Here is a 16,829-nt window from a genome sequence, read left to right as displayed (position 1 = left end):
GAAGACAAGCGTTCGCCACTTAGCGATCGCTATTTTCCACTTTGCCGCCGTTATTACCCATTGTTTCCTTTAATTCTCCACTTCCCCGACGTCGTCGACGACGACGAGTCCGTGTACGGTGTATCGTGCAACAATCGACTCTAATTATTTCTTCCCTCGATGCGCACACGTGCCGCTTTTAAATCCTTCGATTCTTTTTTTTCGGCCGCCGAACCGAGCATTGTTTTTGTACACTTGGCATGCGCTTCGAGAGAGGAGGCTTTTGTTTACGAGGATCTGTATGCGAGACGCGTGCGTTACACGTACAGTTGGTTAGTCGACTTTTTTCCGATCCACTGTGGATCGCGATTATTGACGAGGACATTTAGCGTTTTTGCTGGGTTTTTAGCGAGTGTGTATAGCGAATATCGCGCAGTTTGCGGTGGGGACTGCGCTCAAAGCTCCTGCAAACGGTATAGAGAGAGAGAGAGAGAGAGAGAGAGAGAGAGAGAGAGAGAGAGAGAGAGTACGTTAATCAAAAGTTTATATCGGGAGACGTGGAGAGCGCGTGTGTTTGCTCGGCATCTGGGAAACAGGAGAAGACACATCGCTTCGCTTCGAATAATTACACAGACACAGTTATACTTATGCATGGTTATTGTGTGCTTTTCAGATTCCGACAACGAGAGCAAGGATGGCTCGAGCTCGCAGGAGAAAAAGTCCGGCCGACTTTCCCAGCCAATCAATACCATCGCCTACACGGTGAGTATCTATAGCTTAGTGTATATAATAATACGTATGCGCGCGTGCTCAAGCTTCCGAAGATATTTCTAAGCAAATATTGGCCCCGTCGCGGCGGCGGCGGCGGCCGTGCGCGGAATATTATGGATATTAAAATCGACCGGCTCTGTACACTGCACGGCGGCTCTCTTTGAATCTTTCATGTCCTCTTCTTCTTCTTCTCTGCCCCCGCATTGCCGTCGCGATTCTCCTTGTTTTTCAGAAATCCGATTCGACTCAGACTAATACATACGAAAAAATAAATTTTGCCGCAGCGAAGCGCAGCTTGACCTAAAAACGCTCCGCGGTTTCTGGATAAGACGAAGCAAAATTAGTATACGAACTGTATTCGAACAGAAGCTTCAGCCTCTTACGAGAAATAATTACGTCGCGGTTGTAATCGGGCTTTCGCGATGCTCTGATTAAGATTATAATAGAAGTGTAAACATAATACGTGAGTGTATTATTCGCTTCTTCCGCGACGACGGACACCGGATGTCTCTATGTATATAGCAAGCGCACAATGCGTCTCTGTCAAGCTGCGATGGATTATCTCGCGTTTGAAATCGAACTTTTTTCCCGCGGAGACGTCGTCGAGCGTATACATAAATAAATTCCATCACGCAAAGCAAACAATCTCGAATGCGAGTCACGAGAGAGTGAGAAGCTTCTTTGACTGCAGCAACAGCGGCACATGTGTACACAATACGTGTATATATATATATATATATATATATATATATATATATATATATATATATATATATATATATATATATATATATATATATATATATATATATATATATATATATATACTATCTCTCTCACCGTTAATAATAGTCGTCGCGCGAATCTTCTCTCGAGACCTAAATCTCAGCAGTTTTCTCTCGTTCGACCGCGACGATAATAAATAACCGCGAGAGACCGCCCGCGGCGCTTTTATGATCGATTGTGTGCGCTAGCTAGCTTTCGCGCGCGAGAAAACTGCAGCGGTCGCACTTATAACAGCGCGGCATATAGCTGCCAAGTGCGCGGTCGAATTAATACACTGTGTCTGTGCGTTCTCGAACGATCCATCGTGGAAACTTTCGATAAGGTCGGATGCGCTATCGGCAAGGGCTTAACGATCCCCGCGCTAATGGATATTGTAGTTTTTCAGACCTATATAGTGTGTTACGCAAGCGAATCGAGTCTAATTAATTAATTAAATTGCATCGGTAGAGGCGTGCAGCCGCGCGAAATCTGTTTGCATTATGACGCGTTCTCGTTGCCAATTAATTCGCGTAATCACTGCGTCCGCCCTCGAGCTGTAACATATATAGAATACAACGAGGTAGCGGATTGTGGGTTTTGAAAAAATCGAACGTTTTTTCGTCGATCGATCGATCGATCGAATTAGCGAGATTACAACTGGCTTTGCGATTATGCTGCGTAACGATATTACTGCGGACTTTGTGCGGCCCGAAAGCAACTTTGATTATCGAAACTAATTATACCGCGAGTTAATAATTTTAAGCGCTGATTATCCGCGAGAATAACCAACTCGGAATTCGCTGTTACACAGAATCTTTCGCTCCAATTACACAGTTCAAAGCGAGCCAGCGACCAGCTTTTTTCTCTCAAAAATAACACAGCCGCGTCCGCGCGCAGACGTAGAGACCATAATCAGCGGGAGGTAAAATACCCACACTTCAGCGCCGATTCGAGCCTACTATATCCTCGGAAAGAGCTAATAAGGGCGGACGCGATATTACAGCGCAACCCGCCGGCCTAATGGAATTATCGCGTAACATACTTTACCTCCGCGTCTATATAGATCCGCGCACGCAAACTCTCCTCCTTCTCCTCGCGTATAATCTCTTGTAAATTCGTTAGAGCGTTATGCGCTAATGCCGCGCGCAGTATCGATTACGGCTCCTCTGGCGCGCTCGCGTTGATAGCGATTGATGAGAGTTTTACTTCGGTAGTAGGAGAGAGCCGCAGCGCTAAGTGATTAACCAGCGCGTCGATGCGCGGACAAAGGGCTGGAATAAAAAAGTCGGATAGGTGATTAGGCTGGATGAGGAAGTTTGTTGTTGTACCGCTAATCTACGTAATAGAGAAGCTAGCGCTCTCTTTTTCCCTCTTCGACGCGTATACGATCGCCTTCTTTTTTGTCTACGTTTTAGTTTACGATTCCGAGGCAAAATCTGCATATAGATGCGTATACGCGGCGGACTTTACGAGAAAGAGAGACGCGCCCCCTATTGCGTTCATAAAAAGTTGTGCCTCTGATATGAGAAAAGACGACGTATACGCGCCGGAGATATTGCTTCGTATCTTTATTGTCACGTATATGCGGGCTCGCAGTGTAGTGTTCTGAAAATAAGACTGGTGGCTCGAATTATTAATTAATTTTCCCACTCGGACACAACGACGTTATTATCCCCTCGGCAAATCTCGTCCTGCGGCATTAAAAGCCCCCATGAATATTTTCTCCCCGACCCCCACTAATCCAGAGAGAGAGAGAGAGAGAGAGAGAGAGAGAGAGAGAGAGAGAGAGAGAGAGAGAGAGAGAGAGAGAGCATATCAACAGTCCGATACAGTAGGATTCCAAGCTTCTCTCTGTATACGTCCCGTGACACGAACGGCCTAGTCGCGATTAATGGGCATTCCGCGATCCGACTGCACGCGCGCGCGTGTTTTGGCGCATTTCCGAAATTCTGTCCACCGGAGAGAGCATTATAGACTCTGCGCTGCAGTGCGTATTGCGTCGCTCTCTCTCTCTCTCTCTCTCTCTCTCTCTCTCTCTCTCTGAATTAGCGAAACGCGAGCTGTACAGCCGACGCGACAGATGAGCCGCTTGTTATTCAAAGCGCGCGACGCGCGCGCCTCGCCGTAATTCAATATTTCTCAAATTGCGTTATACGAGAAAAATTCAGACTAGAGAGCGCCGTGTGTGCTCGCTAAGCCGAGCGAGTGACAAAACGCTAGACATGCTCGAGATGCGCGTCACGAGCGAGAGAGGAGAAACCGAACGCCTACCAGCGCGCAGAGAGCACAAATTTTCAAAGCCCTCGGCTTTTAGGACAGCCATAACCTCCCCTCGGGGAAATCTCGTCCCTCTCTTTTTTCACTACTCCCACGCGCAGTATATAACGTGCTCCTTTTCGCGCGGCGATTCCTCTCTCAGCCCGAATCTCATAAACCGCGTCTAATCCGGGATTAGGCTCTGCGCGCGTGCGTGTGTCTGCGAAATTGAGTCGGCTTGTTTTGTCGCTCTATTGCAGCGGCAGCCCGCGTATGGTCTTCTAGTGATAAATTCGTCTTGCGAGATTACGGCCGGCTTTTGATTAGAGGAGAGTAGGGACACTTTGTGGTCGCGGCGCTGTGTGTTTTGTCCGAATGATTCTACGCGGGTGCGTCTTCCTAAAGCGGATATATCGTCAGAAGCCGCTTCTTTATTAATACGGCGATATACGTCGCACACTAAACTGCCGGGAATTTATTCAGTTTTCTATGCGCAAGGGGCAACGCAGACACGGGGGGCTATCAATTTCGCGCAACGCTGCACACACATAGAGACACTCGAGACGCTTGTTATTATCGGAGCATCTCCGGGGGACATTATACGATCTCTCCCTGGATAGTTGCATTAGTGGATTATGATTCCGTCTCTATTCGTCGATTATTATCGAATATCCGTTGCGTGTGTATAGGAGGAGATTTCGGGATAGATTGATTTTTCGATACGTGTCCGCTTCTATTATATTACGCCGCCGAGCTGCGTATATATATATATATATATATATATATATATATATATATATATATATATATATATATATATATATATTGTCAAACATTGCTTTCGACATCTGATAACATTGTTGCGCGGCGACGGCTGCTGCTCTATTCCGCGCTGATGTAACTCGAAATTGGGTCAGCAGCTCTCTCGCTTATGGAATCCAACGAAGCGCGCGCGCGGCAAAACTCTCAATCGCGAATCTATTATTTTACACGGATAGGAGAAAAAAATGTCACCAAGCACAAAGCTCGCGAGGAATAATACGCGCGACGCCCGAAAATCAGGTCGCCTCGCACCTAATCCAATTGCGTCGTTTACTTGCGCTTTGACCGCTAATGAACTTCGCTGCTGAGAGAGCTGCGCTCGCGCGTGTGTATGTGTAGGTAAAAAGGGCAGAAGCAATCAGTCGCAGTCGACGACGCATCGAAATCCGAACTCGGCTGCAATCAGTGCGCCTATACGTGCGGAGGCAGAAAACGGAGCTCGGATGACGGAGGAAGCGCAGGAAAGAACAATTAAGCCGCGTCACGGAGCCGCGCATTATTTTTTACGCAACCAGACAACGGCGCAGCTGCACGAGCCTATGATATTCAGAATATTCTCAGTAGCGCGGCAGTGTGCTTCGTCGCCGAAAAATCATCCCTCTCTCGAGCTTGAAAGTGAGAAGAGAGGAGCGGCTGAAAAATCCGGGACGAGAAAGCTCTCCCTTAGCGCGCGCATCTCTTGTGTACGTAGATATACCTATATACTCTTTCTCTCTCTTGCTCTTTTCATCGGCGAGGAGACGACTGCGGGGCGAGCATAAAGGACTCGAAACAAAGCGTCGAGCCGTGAAAAATACACTCTCTCTCTTCTTAGCTTTGTGCGGTCCCGAGTCCGTTGGCTTCGGCTTAATTTCTCTCTCTCTCTCTCTCTCTCTCTCTCTCTCTCTCTCTCTCTCTCTCTCTCTCTCTCTCACTCTCTTGAGAAGTCGGTATATATGTATATACCGTCCGTATAACGGGGCCGGTCGGATCATTCGAGCGCGTCATTATCCGCCAGACTTTCGCGGATCTGGGACAGGAAGCCGAGGGAGATTGCTCCCGACTGTGGGGGAGAGTTGCTCAGTGTGGATGATTCTAAGTATGGTTGTTTGCGTGTTTCCAGCGACCAGTAGCAAATAGTGACACTTTCCCGTGGTGTTTCAAAGTATACTTTATGTACGCTTATGTGTTATGTCTGCCTGATAATTTTGACTGAAACTTAAGGCCTTCGCGATTCGATCTGAGCGTGGTATAGAACTTCTAACTGCGGAATGCAACCTAAAAATATTTGACTGTTGGACTCGAGCTCTGTAATATATGGCTAGAGACGCTAGGTGGCGCATAGGCTCTTTTTCATCTCCCTCATCACAATCTGCGCGAAGAATGATTATATAGTAGTGTGCCACCTCTGTCAAAACTGCCTATTGTTGCGAGCTTGCTTCTTGGGCCATTCATGCTGTAACTGCCTTCGATACTAATATGGCACATAATTTTAACGTATCTTGTTTTGACGCCGTGCAAACTCTACTAAAAGACAACCCTACAGCCTACACAAATAATCTCTGCACAGATGTTTGTTACACGAACATTCCCTACACTTATTTTGTATGGTCTCGATAATTTTTGAAAATTCAACTTCTATTTTCTATGGGCGACCATACTGATGAGCGACTCTTTCTTCTCAGTCTTCTTTTTCTTCGAGCCGATGAGTAATGGATTCGCACCTGTATGTGTGAAGTTTCTTTGTTGTTGCGCGTTCAGTGACACGCGGCCTTCGGACGATTGAGTGATTTTTACGGCTATGCGAGAAGGCGTGGCGTGTTGTGCCGTGGTTTTGTCCACGGAATTGGGGTAAAAGCTAGTGCTCCGGGCAGGGATTTTTATTTACCATATGTTGATTGAATTCGAGGTGCGGCTATGCGTGTGCTCGATTAATCCTATATACGATGGAAGTAGGCGCGAATTCGTCAGCGGATTTGATTAGAGGGACGAGTATTCTTTTCGAGCAACTTCGACGAGATTAGAACCTAAAGTACTCTTCTTATCTTTTTTTTTCGAGTATAAGAAAATGATCGTTCCAGCCCCGCAGGCGAAAATAGCTGGAGAGTACTGGGCGTCACAGCAAGGAAAATAGAAAATCGGAAGTAGTTGCGCAAAAGCCACACCTCCTATCGATCCGGCGCCGCGAGTCACGCAATTACAGCCGACGCTATTGTCCAAACGCGTATGTACTTCAATAGCTGCGCGACATCAGCATCCAAGTCGTCGTCGTCGGTATCGGAATTCACGAGAAAGATCCACGCGCGAGGTAATTCAAGAGTCTCCGGTGTCGTTGGCATCGGAGATGCGCTGCTGCTCAAAGCTATTACCGTTCGTCCGTGAAATGGCGTTTCCATTATGTATACCTGAATTTCTCGATGATGAAATTCATCCTCCGCAAGTGCGATTCACTCGACAGTTTCATTCAGCGCGGATTATCGCGTAATATCCTCGACCTCGGCTCCAGTCGTATACCTATAAGAAAAAGCCTCTCCCGAAAAGCAGATTTACACACTAGTAGTTCGAGTACTCTTGATACGCGTCTTAAAAATCCTCGTCTGAGCGGCCTCGCCGAGTCATCGAAAGCCCGCGCGCACACACGCTACATACTTTCGGGGCTGCCCCCGAGATATTAGGAATCGATTTTCAATGCCTCCCCGTGTACCAATTACTTTCTCGAAGTTCAAGTACACGCGCGAGTCGAGTGTCTCTCTCTCTCTCTCTCTCTCTCTCTCTCTCTGCCTGTGTTATCGAGTTTAATCGATATTGATCGATTTGTTTTTATCACGATAACGAACTATGTCGATCGCGAAATAACAAAGCAATTTGTTGAGAGAGCGATGTGAGGCAAAGCAATACATAACTCATAGCCTTCGATGTGGATGTTTCAGGTGGGCGACCGAGACACCCTGACTTCGGTGGCGGCGCGTTTCGACACGACACCCTCAGAGCTGAGCAAACTCAACCGACTCGGAAGCACCTTCGTCTATCCCGGCCAGCAGCTGTGGGTACCGACCAAGGGAGAAGGCGCACCTGGGGATGGCAAGTCTGACTCGACGGGCAGCGATGCCGGTCACGAGCACGAGGGACAGGACGAGCTGCCGGCCGAGGAGAAAGGTAACGTCCAACACAATGGTTTTTTCCATTTATAGTCCTAGAGGCATCTGTCTCTGAAATAACGAAAGACTCGATCATCAACCGGGTATTATTTCTCCGACGAGCTTAGGACTCCCTCGAGGAAAGAAAAACAAAAAAATAAAACACTCGAGTCGACGCGGGGAGACAAAAAACATCGATATCATTTCCCGATAGCCCAAAGCACTGGGTGCGCGCACGCTCCTCTCACGTGGGCGCAAGTACACATGCACGGAGAGAGAGAGAGAGAGAGAGGGGCGGCGGAGAAGGGCCAAAGAGTCCTGCTGGTGGCGGTGGCAGCTCGTTGTCGTCCCGCGATCAGCTGATCAGCGGTATACACGCGGTGCACTCGTCCTCTCTCCCCCTTACCACCCACACCCGGCAGTTGACATGCGCACCACCACCGCCACCCAAGTCTATACGTATAATACATCTTCTCTCTCGTGGCCGACTTTTCGCGTAAACGTCATTCTTTCGATTGGCTCGAATTTGAATAATTCGACTCTGATTTCCCGACGTCGAGTGCACGGATATACATTACACACGCCATGCCGGAATTTCCTTTATTCTTCTCGTGCGGCAGCTGAACGCGAGGATTTTTCGAATACGTATGATTCGGGAAAATCGACGGGGAAATTGAGAATCCAGTTGATTATCGCGTGCAGAGATGGACGGACTGTCGGTTGGCTACGAACCGGTTATTGGTAAATGTTGACATACACACACGTACACCGCATGACGGGTGAGGAGGGCGAATATATCGATGTTTCTTGTTTGATGCACTAGGTCAGGCGATATTTGCGCCGGCCTTGGGACGGGTTAAACTTGGATGAGTCGAACTACTGCGGAGTTTCTCTCGCGCGCACTTTGTCATAGACGCATAAATTATGCGCCGCCGTTGCCGCGTCCTTTGATACGACGAGGCCTTGCGCGTGCTTTTTAAACAATGCACTCGACGATTGATTTTTTTCTCGTTCTTCTCTGTTTGCAGAACTGCTCAATAACCTGAGACCAGTGTCTCCAAAACCAGGCCTTTTAGAACGAGTCAAGACTCCTCTCGGAAGTGCCAATGCTATGGACGAGGACGTTCAGCCTTACAAAGAGAGATTCTTGAAGATCACAGTTCGTCACATCACCGATGGCCAGGTAGCGTATACGCTTTGTCTATTTCTGCGACCATTTCGTCAAAACAACTTCGCATGCCAACTCGCAAACCTAAAAACAAAGCAATATTATTGTTCCGAGAGACTAAAGCTGCGGTTCGATTGCAGGGTGTCGTCGGCGGAGTCCTCCTGGTCACACCGAACGCGGTGATGTTCGATCCGAACGTGTCGGACCCGCTGGTGATCGAGCACGGGCCCGAGTCCTACGGCGTCATCGCACCGATGGAGTTCATCGTCAATGCGGCCATTTACTACGACATAGCGCACATGCGCGTCGGCCACACGGAGACCGGTCAGCCCGACAAGAAGCCCGAGATCTACTACATGAAGAAGCCGGCCTTGGCCGCTACCCCCGCCAACACCAGCGCCACGACGCCGGCAGGTACCGGCTCGGGACCGGCGTCCACGGTGGGAAGCGACCCGAGGAAGTGCGCGTCGCCCGGCAAGGACGAGAACTTCCCCGAGCTGGCGGTCGACGACAGCGAGAGCGTCTGTAGCTGCGCTGAGCGCGAGGGCGATGCCTTCCCCAAGGCCTTCGATAAGGATCTCATCACGCCGACCAACCTGTCGAGTGTACGTGCTTTTTTAATCAACTATTCGTTCTGCTTTTCTGCGAGATCGATCGGCGCGCAACGATTTTACACGTCCCACGCTGCGATTGTCGTCGACGAGCGAATGGACTGCGTGTTATTGTTATCTGGACATGAAAAGTTTTCGTGTTTGTTGCGCTGTAAAGAGCCGATACGAAATATCAATGACAGTTGTATGGCATATTTCTGATTCGATGTTGTATTGTTTTGCAGGACGAAGCTTCGACCAAAGAAAAAGAAGAGAAGGAGAAGGATGACTCTTCCTCCAAAGAAGACGTTGGAGGAGGTCAGGCCAGCAGGACTCTTGAAGAACGCAGGCGTTCGATGCTTGATCATCATTGGGCAGTTCCTAGTAAAGACAGATGTTCGTTTTCCGTAGATGATGAGCAGCAAGATTCCTTAAACTCAGAAAAAGTAACTATCAGTCGATCGAGCAGCTTGTGTATCGTGATAAAGCACGTGTTTTAATTGAATAAAAAACTTTCTTGCAGGCCGAGTCTTCAAAATCTAACGCCATTCCCGAAGACGAGGAAGGTTCTCTAGTCAAACAGTCGTGTCACGATTCTGGCATTGACATCCGCGATCCAAATCCTCCACTTCCAGTAGTTCAGCCGATCGTCGCGAAGAAGGTCTACTCCGACGCCGACATAGTTTTATCCTCGGATTGGGTGCCCCCGATTACCATTGCACCGACAAACGTCACAACGAGCACACTTGACGCAGACTCCGCGATCAATGGCAGGAAAAAAGCCAGCTCGGTCTCCTTCAGCTTGGACAGCAATAACGAGGAGCAGGAGAAAGGAGAGGAGGACCACAAAGAGGATGACAAGCAAGAGACTCGTAAAAATAAGGTACGATTGATTTCGTTTTCTTAGATCCTCGAACTTGAGCTTGTTACTCATATCGATGGTTTTCAGATGCTGAAGCGACTTTCATACCCACTCTCCTGGATGGAGGGTCTAACCGATGGAGGGTCTAACCGAGATTCCAAAGACGAGGACGGCAAACCTCCCTCAGACAAAATGTCGAGCCTTCCGAACAGCGCTGACAGCCATCATTCTTCCGTGTTCAGTAAAGTTTTCTCCAGGTGAGTCTTGCCATTTTTCGAAAGTGCGGCCTTATTTATTTTCGTAAATTTTCAACGACTTATTTACGACAGTGTAAATTTTTAAAAATCAGTTTTTGAAATAGTGTTGCTGAAAAAAGAGCTTAAGTTTTTGGCAGCACTCATTAATAGTAGCCAATATTATGATTGAAAATTTTCTTAGAGCATGATGTCACATAAACGCGTTCACTCGCATTTGATACATAAATTAACATGTAAAATGGCGTTCTCCAAGCAAACAAAAATTAAGCTTCGATTTTGTTGAGCATACAAAATCGAAATCAGCTCTCGCTAATCATGCCTAGGACAGCTTTTGCCTTTGTTTTTACTAGTATCATTGCGTTCTCTGCAAATCGAATTGTAAATTGACCGCTGGGATTAACAAAATCAAAAAAATTAATCTCCAAAGAGAAATATTAAAAAATCGTCTGTCCCCTGTACTTTCCACATAACCATTTTCACTGTCGACTAACTACTAATATGTGAATGGTGGCGGTGTGTGCAATAAAAGCTCGCCCATCAACTTGGTGAGTGACTTTAGCTCCAACCTGTTCGCTAAGACTCCCAGTGAAGAGAGCGGCGGTCGAGCCGGAGGTACCCCTCCGCTCACCGCCTCCTCTCTCTCGCAAGACTCGTGCAATGTATTCTCTCCGGGCCCGGTTGGTTATATAGGGTGAGTTTGGACCGTCCTCGATCCTTCTCTACTCTCCTCAAATTCTCCACTGTCTCCAACTATTGTATATTCTATTTGGCTGTTTGTATCGTATGACATAGTTATTCTGCCCACTGTACTACTTACACGAAAAGGACACGTAAGAGACACGCTACCCTGCTTGGAAAGTCATATTGAAAAACTGTGTAATGTTATTTTGAAAAAAAGTATTTAAATTCGTAAACAAAAAACAATAGTAACGAACTGCGCATCTCTGATTGAATCATAGCTGATTTTAAACTGTCGCGTGCGACTAACTTGTCACTTATTCTGTTTTAAACCAATGACCCAGTGCTATTTTAATGCAGTGGTTCATAACGGACGTATAGATTCTGGCAAATATAATCATCGATCTATTGATCGCACTGTAGTTCATCGAGATTTTGAATTATATCAATCACATTCAATAAAATTTTCTAATCAGGGTTCATCGTAAATCCAATCTAATGGTACAATTGTAGCTATGTCCTATAGATTAAATGTATTGTAAACTGTACGTTTGATGTTGCATCGTATAAATGTTCCAACGTAAACTTCAATAGTAGAGATATAAACCGTTGATATTGTCGTCCAATCATTGTGTAAACGGCTACGATTCTTTCCATTACTTTTTAAAATAATAATCTTCACACAATGAAATCCACAAGAAAACATTTTGTATTCTATGACACTATGCTCAAGTAACGAAACTATACTATTTTCTCAAATTAATTCGATACACGCGAATCCACAGCCAAATAACCGAACAAAGAGAGTAAAACCCACCATGCAATCCTGTATCCTTTCATTTCAAATAATCGACATGACACCTTTTCAGCGCCACGTCCAACACCAGCATGGATATCAACGTCGTTCACAGCTTGCCTGCGCTTTTTACAGACATTAAAAAAAAATATATTAAACGAAACATCATTAACCATTTGACATACAACATACGACACATTTTAGTTGTTCATCTTATATAGTTTCACAACCAAGGATTTTTGTTCACCTTGAATGTTCAATATTTCCTTGTCGTATCTCTATAAATGTTGTTCGACATAGTTTATTTATCGTTGTCTTCGAAGTTATGAGATTTCACTTGAGAAGTTTCATTCAAGTAGATACTGTCACAAAAACTTCTAGCTAATCTGAGATAACATTAGAGCCATGAAAACTTTCTTGTATCTTCGAAGATTGATGTTGATACTCCTGCGAAGGATCACACACTAATTTTTTACTCTTTACAGACGTTCTTCCGTTGGCACCTTTATCAGACAGCAGCCGCTGAACTCGTCCGGTAGCAGTAGCGTCGACAGTAGCCGAGGTAGCAAGACGTCCACTGCACCGCCACGTTTGGATTACCGCAGCATGGTCTCCGTCGAAGATATGCCCGAACTTTTCGTCAGTTTCGACAGTGAGTATTGCCACGTCGTGAGCGATGAATCTTTTCCATTCCGATACTGTATTTTTGAGCAAGAAGTGAAAAGGAGACAAGCAAAATTTGTTAAAATTGGCAGTGATAGAAGCGTATTTTTTGTACCCACCTATAAGTGTAATATATTTTTTGTGTGACAATTTTTTCGTACCTGTGATCACACAGTGTCAGCACAAATGACTGTATCAAAGTGTTTTTTTTTTAAATAGAAAAAGAGCCTTTTTTGATTAGTCAAACAACATTAGTTGATGTAAAACATTTTTTTTTTGTTTTTTGTCAACGACAATCGCACATCGTGACATTTTTTCCATTTTACCATGTTGATCATCGAATTGATCATCAATTTCAAAATAGAGTATTATGTACTGTCGCGCGAAAGCATCGATTTCATCGATCAAAACTGAACGGCGTGACGGGCTTAATATCGTGTCGAAACAACTTTTTGGCATTATGAAATCCGCTGCTGGTCAACCACAAAACGAGTTTCACCTTCATTTACATTCTCTCATTGTAAACATTCGCGCGCGTGCGCGAGGTATTCGTGAAATCCCATCGTCAGTCATAATCGAGCATTGCAAAATTCAAAGGTAGATCTGGTCCTACATTTCTCGACTTCTTGCACAGCTGAATTCATAATGCAGATAACCATTGGACTCATACTAATACTTGTAATATCATCTACTTTTTGTTGTCCCTCTAGTCCAAGCACCTAATTTTCCCGAACTCGAAGGTCTCGGTAGGTTCATAATGTAATTAGCTTGTTCACGATTTTTATTTGTCATAATATAATATTGTGCATAAGCTTGTCTTAATATATATATATAAGAGCTTTATTATGATTTTTGTCGCCTGTTACGTAGCAGGGCTGAACATGGAAAGTACTGGCCCCCCTTTTTCAGTTCTATTTTTTAGTGACCATATTGTCTAGATCATGAGTTTTTCGTTTCCCACATTATATCACTCAGTATATCATGCCCATTCATCACTTGACACAGTGAATATTATATATTAATGATGGAACATAACGATTAACCAACGAGAAAAAGCGCAATGAATCTTGCTTGTCGAAATTTTTTTGTTTTTACGAGAGAAAACAGTTTAGCGACAAACTGCTCTCTGCTTGCCGTATAAACGTTTTGTTCAGTTATTTGCCTATCCAGTCGTGACATCTCGCGTCACCGATTTCCATTGATTTGCTAAAATTTTGTTTTCCAAGCTTTGTTATATAGCTCCATTGTGAAAACAGTGCCGTGAAAATGTTTGTTGATTGAGAACAATAGAATGTACATATATACCAAATACGGTAGAGAATATTGTATACCACAAACTGCATTGAGTAACGTTTGACCTAATTGCTTGTAATGTTTTCCCTCTGTTGAATATTAAATACATACATATATATATATATATATATATATATATATATATATATATATATATATATATATATATATATATATATATATATATATATATATATAATATATATATATATATATATATATATATATATATATATATATATATATATATATATATATATATATATATATATATATATATATATTTAATATAGATATATACGAGTGACCTACAGCAAACAAGGCTTTTTACGCATCAAAGTGCACCTGAAACTAAACTTGTTATTGCCCACCTTGGCAAGCGTATCACGAAAACAAACGAATTACCTTATTTGCTGTATCAAAATAAAACCACTCTCGAAACGAAAATTGTGTTTTTATCCATTGTAGACATGAAAGTCGAAATAACTACAACGAAATCAACAATTCCCGCAAATTAACGCTGTTTTTGATTCGTAGAGCTGATCCCGAGGCCAGCTCGATCCTGCGAAGACCCGCCACTGTACCTGAGACTGCGAACTGGAAGGCCCAAGGATAAGAAGATCCCCTGGTCGACACCGATAATGAGCTACGGCAAGAAGAAAATTCGACCGGAGTACTGGTTCAGCATACCACGCAACAGGTAAATCGTCGTGAAAAACAAGGCGACGCGAGTCAGGACGAGATATAATACGTCTCTAGCAATTGTTTTTTACTTTGCATAATTGGCGCGCTCTATACATTTCATGCTCTATTGTGATTCAAAAACGTGCGTCGGTTGTATTACGTAATCGTGCGTTGAATCCAATGCGTAGGTAAATAAATTAGTCGTCGAGCTTGTACAAAGTATTATGAAAGCTTTAGCTTGAAAAATAAGATTGTGTAAGAATACACGAATTAATAATAAAAATTAAACGTCGTCAGGCTCGTGAAAAATGTGCTATTCGCAAGTTCTCATTCTGACTCATGTTTCTTAATTACCGCGGATCTATTACAAGTTTATAGCGTGTGTGAAAAACAGTGATTAAATAAGCAGACGGTTTCGGTGCCAAATAAAGTAATCGCTATAACCGAGTATGAGAACAAACAAGTTATTTATAGAATGCGAAAATGCCATGCAGCGGGAGATCAGGCGCACGGAGCTTCCGTGCTTTTCGAGTTTAAGCGAGAGAAATTTCAACGTCACAATACAAGGAACGAAATCGTATTTCCAAATATCAATATTTACCCTCCGTGCGTTCGATCTGCTAAAATTAATATCGATAACATTTGACTTTGTAATTCTTTTTTCCCTCGTAAACACGTTAATTTTTTCTCTCAATCGACATACAAATAGTTGCGTAATGCGATCATGACCTTCTGTGTAGCTAGCTATCTGCACTTGCGAAATAACGAAAACGGAGCAAGTTTGTTTCCCTGTCTCCTTCTCAAAATAATTTAATTCTATGTTAACGTCGAGGACCTGTACGACGACAAATAATGTTATCCCAAGTGCAATTCAATGTTTGCAAAACTCCTGTTTGGAAGTGCATTTGGGTTTTTTTCAATATTAATAACACTGCATTTTATAGAAGCGCATGTGCTGCCAGCGCATTTGAAAAGACCGCGGGAAAAGCCCAGGCGCTCTATGCGCGCAGTCTCGAGCCTAGGCACGTGCTTCTGTCGAACGTTTTCACGTGACGGCCTACACCCCGCGCTGCTGGCGCGCAGTACAGTACCCGCCCACGAACGGCCACCTCGCGCGCGCGCGTCGTTCGCTCGTCAGTATTTCGATATTACCTCCGCTATATACTGTGTATTTTTCTCTACTTTTCTCTCGCGTGCTCGCATTTAAAATTAGCGGAAGCTTATTGGACCTGGTCCATTCTTCTCTCTTCGCCTCGTTAAAGCAGATCCACGAACGACAGCACAGCTGTTGATCGGCCAATCGGCGATCGGTACCTTATCGCGCTGGCTTATCGCTGTCTACGTCGCAGCTGCTGAGCTACGCGCCTCTCATTTTTTTCCGTCAGCGTTGTTTAGGTTATAGAGAAGAGAAAAGAATAGGGAGAAGAGGAAAGCAGTTGGTTGCCGCGTGATCTACGTCTTCGCAGCGACGTTGTTTACGAACTTTCGATTCGAGATGCTTTGAATTAACGCGCGTGGATTTGGATCGAGAGAGGAATCTTGGATTCGCGCACCACGCACGCGAGCGCTTAGTGGAGTATATATAGCATGAACGCCATTTTCGGAACGATGGCGCAATTCTTTAATTATTACGCGCCTACTGTGGCGAACATTGCCAGGCAAACTGTGCCTTTCGTTGCTCAGAGGTAAATGATATCTTATGCTGTTTTAGATAACACAAGCTTTATAACTTTTGTGCGCACAGACGCAATGATTATTTTGGAGCTGGGAAACATATGTGTACGTTTTTATGTCGCTATTACCGATTAACTGCTGAAAAAACATAGGCTTAGCTAAGTACACAATAATTGAACGATAAAGCAAGTAATAAAAAAAAACCAAGTTTATCTTTCCGCTAAATGCAACAACTTCGTCTTGGCAGTATTGCAGTCGCAATGGCTGCGTCATAGCCACTTTACGTCTAATAAATCTCTAGCAGTGCAACACTAGCGGGTAGACGTCTGTCAGTATAGATAAGCTGTGATTAACGCCGTCAAAATTCCATCGAACCACGATAGCTAATATTTGATGAGATGCCTTTCTTTCGCACGCTTTAAAAGAAACAAGATTCTAAATAAAAGCAAATTCCG

The 16,829-nt window shown here is 44.6% G+C and overlaps 1 protein-coding gene across 16 annotated transcripts in view; it reads left to right on the top strand.

Annotated features, from left to right (window-relative positions):
• Positions 1–16,829, top strand: part of LOC100121136 (TLD domain-containing protein 2) — a 110,944-nt gene that overhangs the window by 68,612 nt on the left and 25,503 nt on the right. For 9 of the 16 annotated variants that reach the window (XM_016982496.3, XM_032597623.1, XM_032597619.1 and 6 more), the window contains 10 exons: positions 653–741; positions 7,503–7,728; positions 8,738–8,892; positions 9,018–9,482; positions 9,713–9,913; positions 9,991–10,350; positions 10,417–10,586; positions 11,116–11,277; positions 12,546–12,712; positions 14,554–14,716. In XM_016982496.3, the coding sequence (XP_016837985.1) occupies positions 653–741; positions 7,503–7,728; positions 8,738–8,892; positions 9,018–9,482; positions 9,713–9,913; positions 9,991–10,350; positions 10,417–10,586; positions 11,116–11,277; positions 12,546–12,712; positions 14,554–14,716 (2,158 nt within the window). Of the gene's footprint in view, positions 1–652; positions 742–7,502; positions 7,729–8,737; positions 8,893–9,017; positions 9,483–9,712; positions 9,914–9,990; positions 10,351–10,416; positions 10,587–11,115; positions 11,278–12,545; positions 12,713–14,553; positions 14,717–15,786; positions 16,386–16,829 lie in introns of those variants that run through there. The other 7 variants (XM_032597622.1, XM_032597620.1, XM_016982492.2 and 4 more) reach the window with 2 other exon arrangements.

The sequence above is a fragment of the Nasonia vitripennis genome, chromosome 2 (assembly GCF_009193385.2).
Source record: "Nasonia vitripennis strain AsymCx chromosome 2, Nvit_psr_1.1, whole genome shotgun sequence".
Taxonomy (NCBI): Eukaryota; Metazoa; Arthropoda; class Insecta; order Hymenoptera; family Pteromalidae; genus Nasonia; species Nasonia vitripennis.
This window is presented reverse-complemented; position numbering and strand designations above follow the sequence as displayed.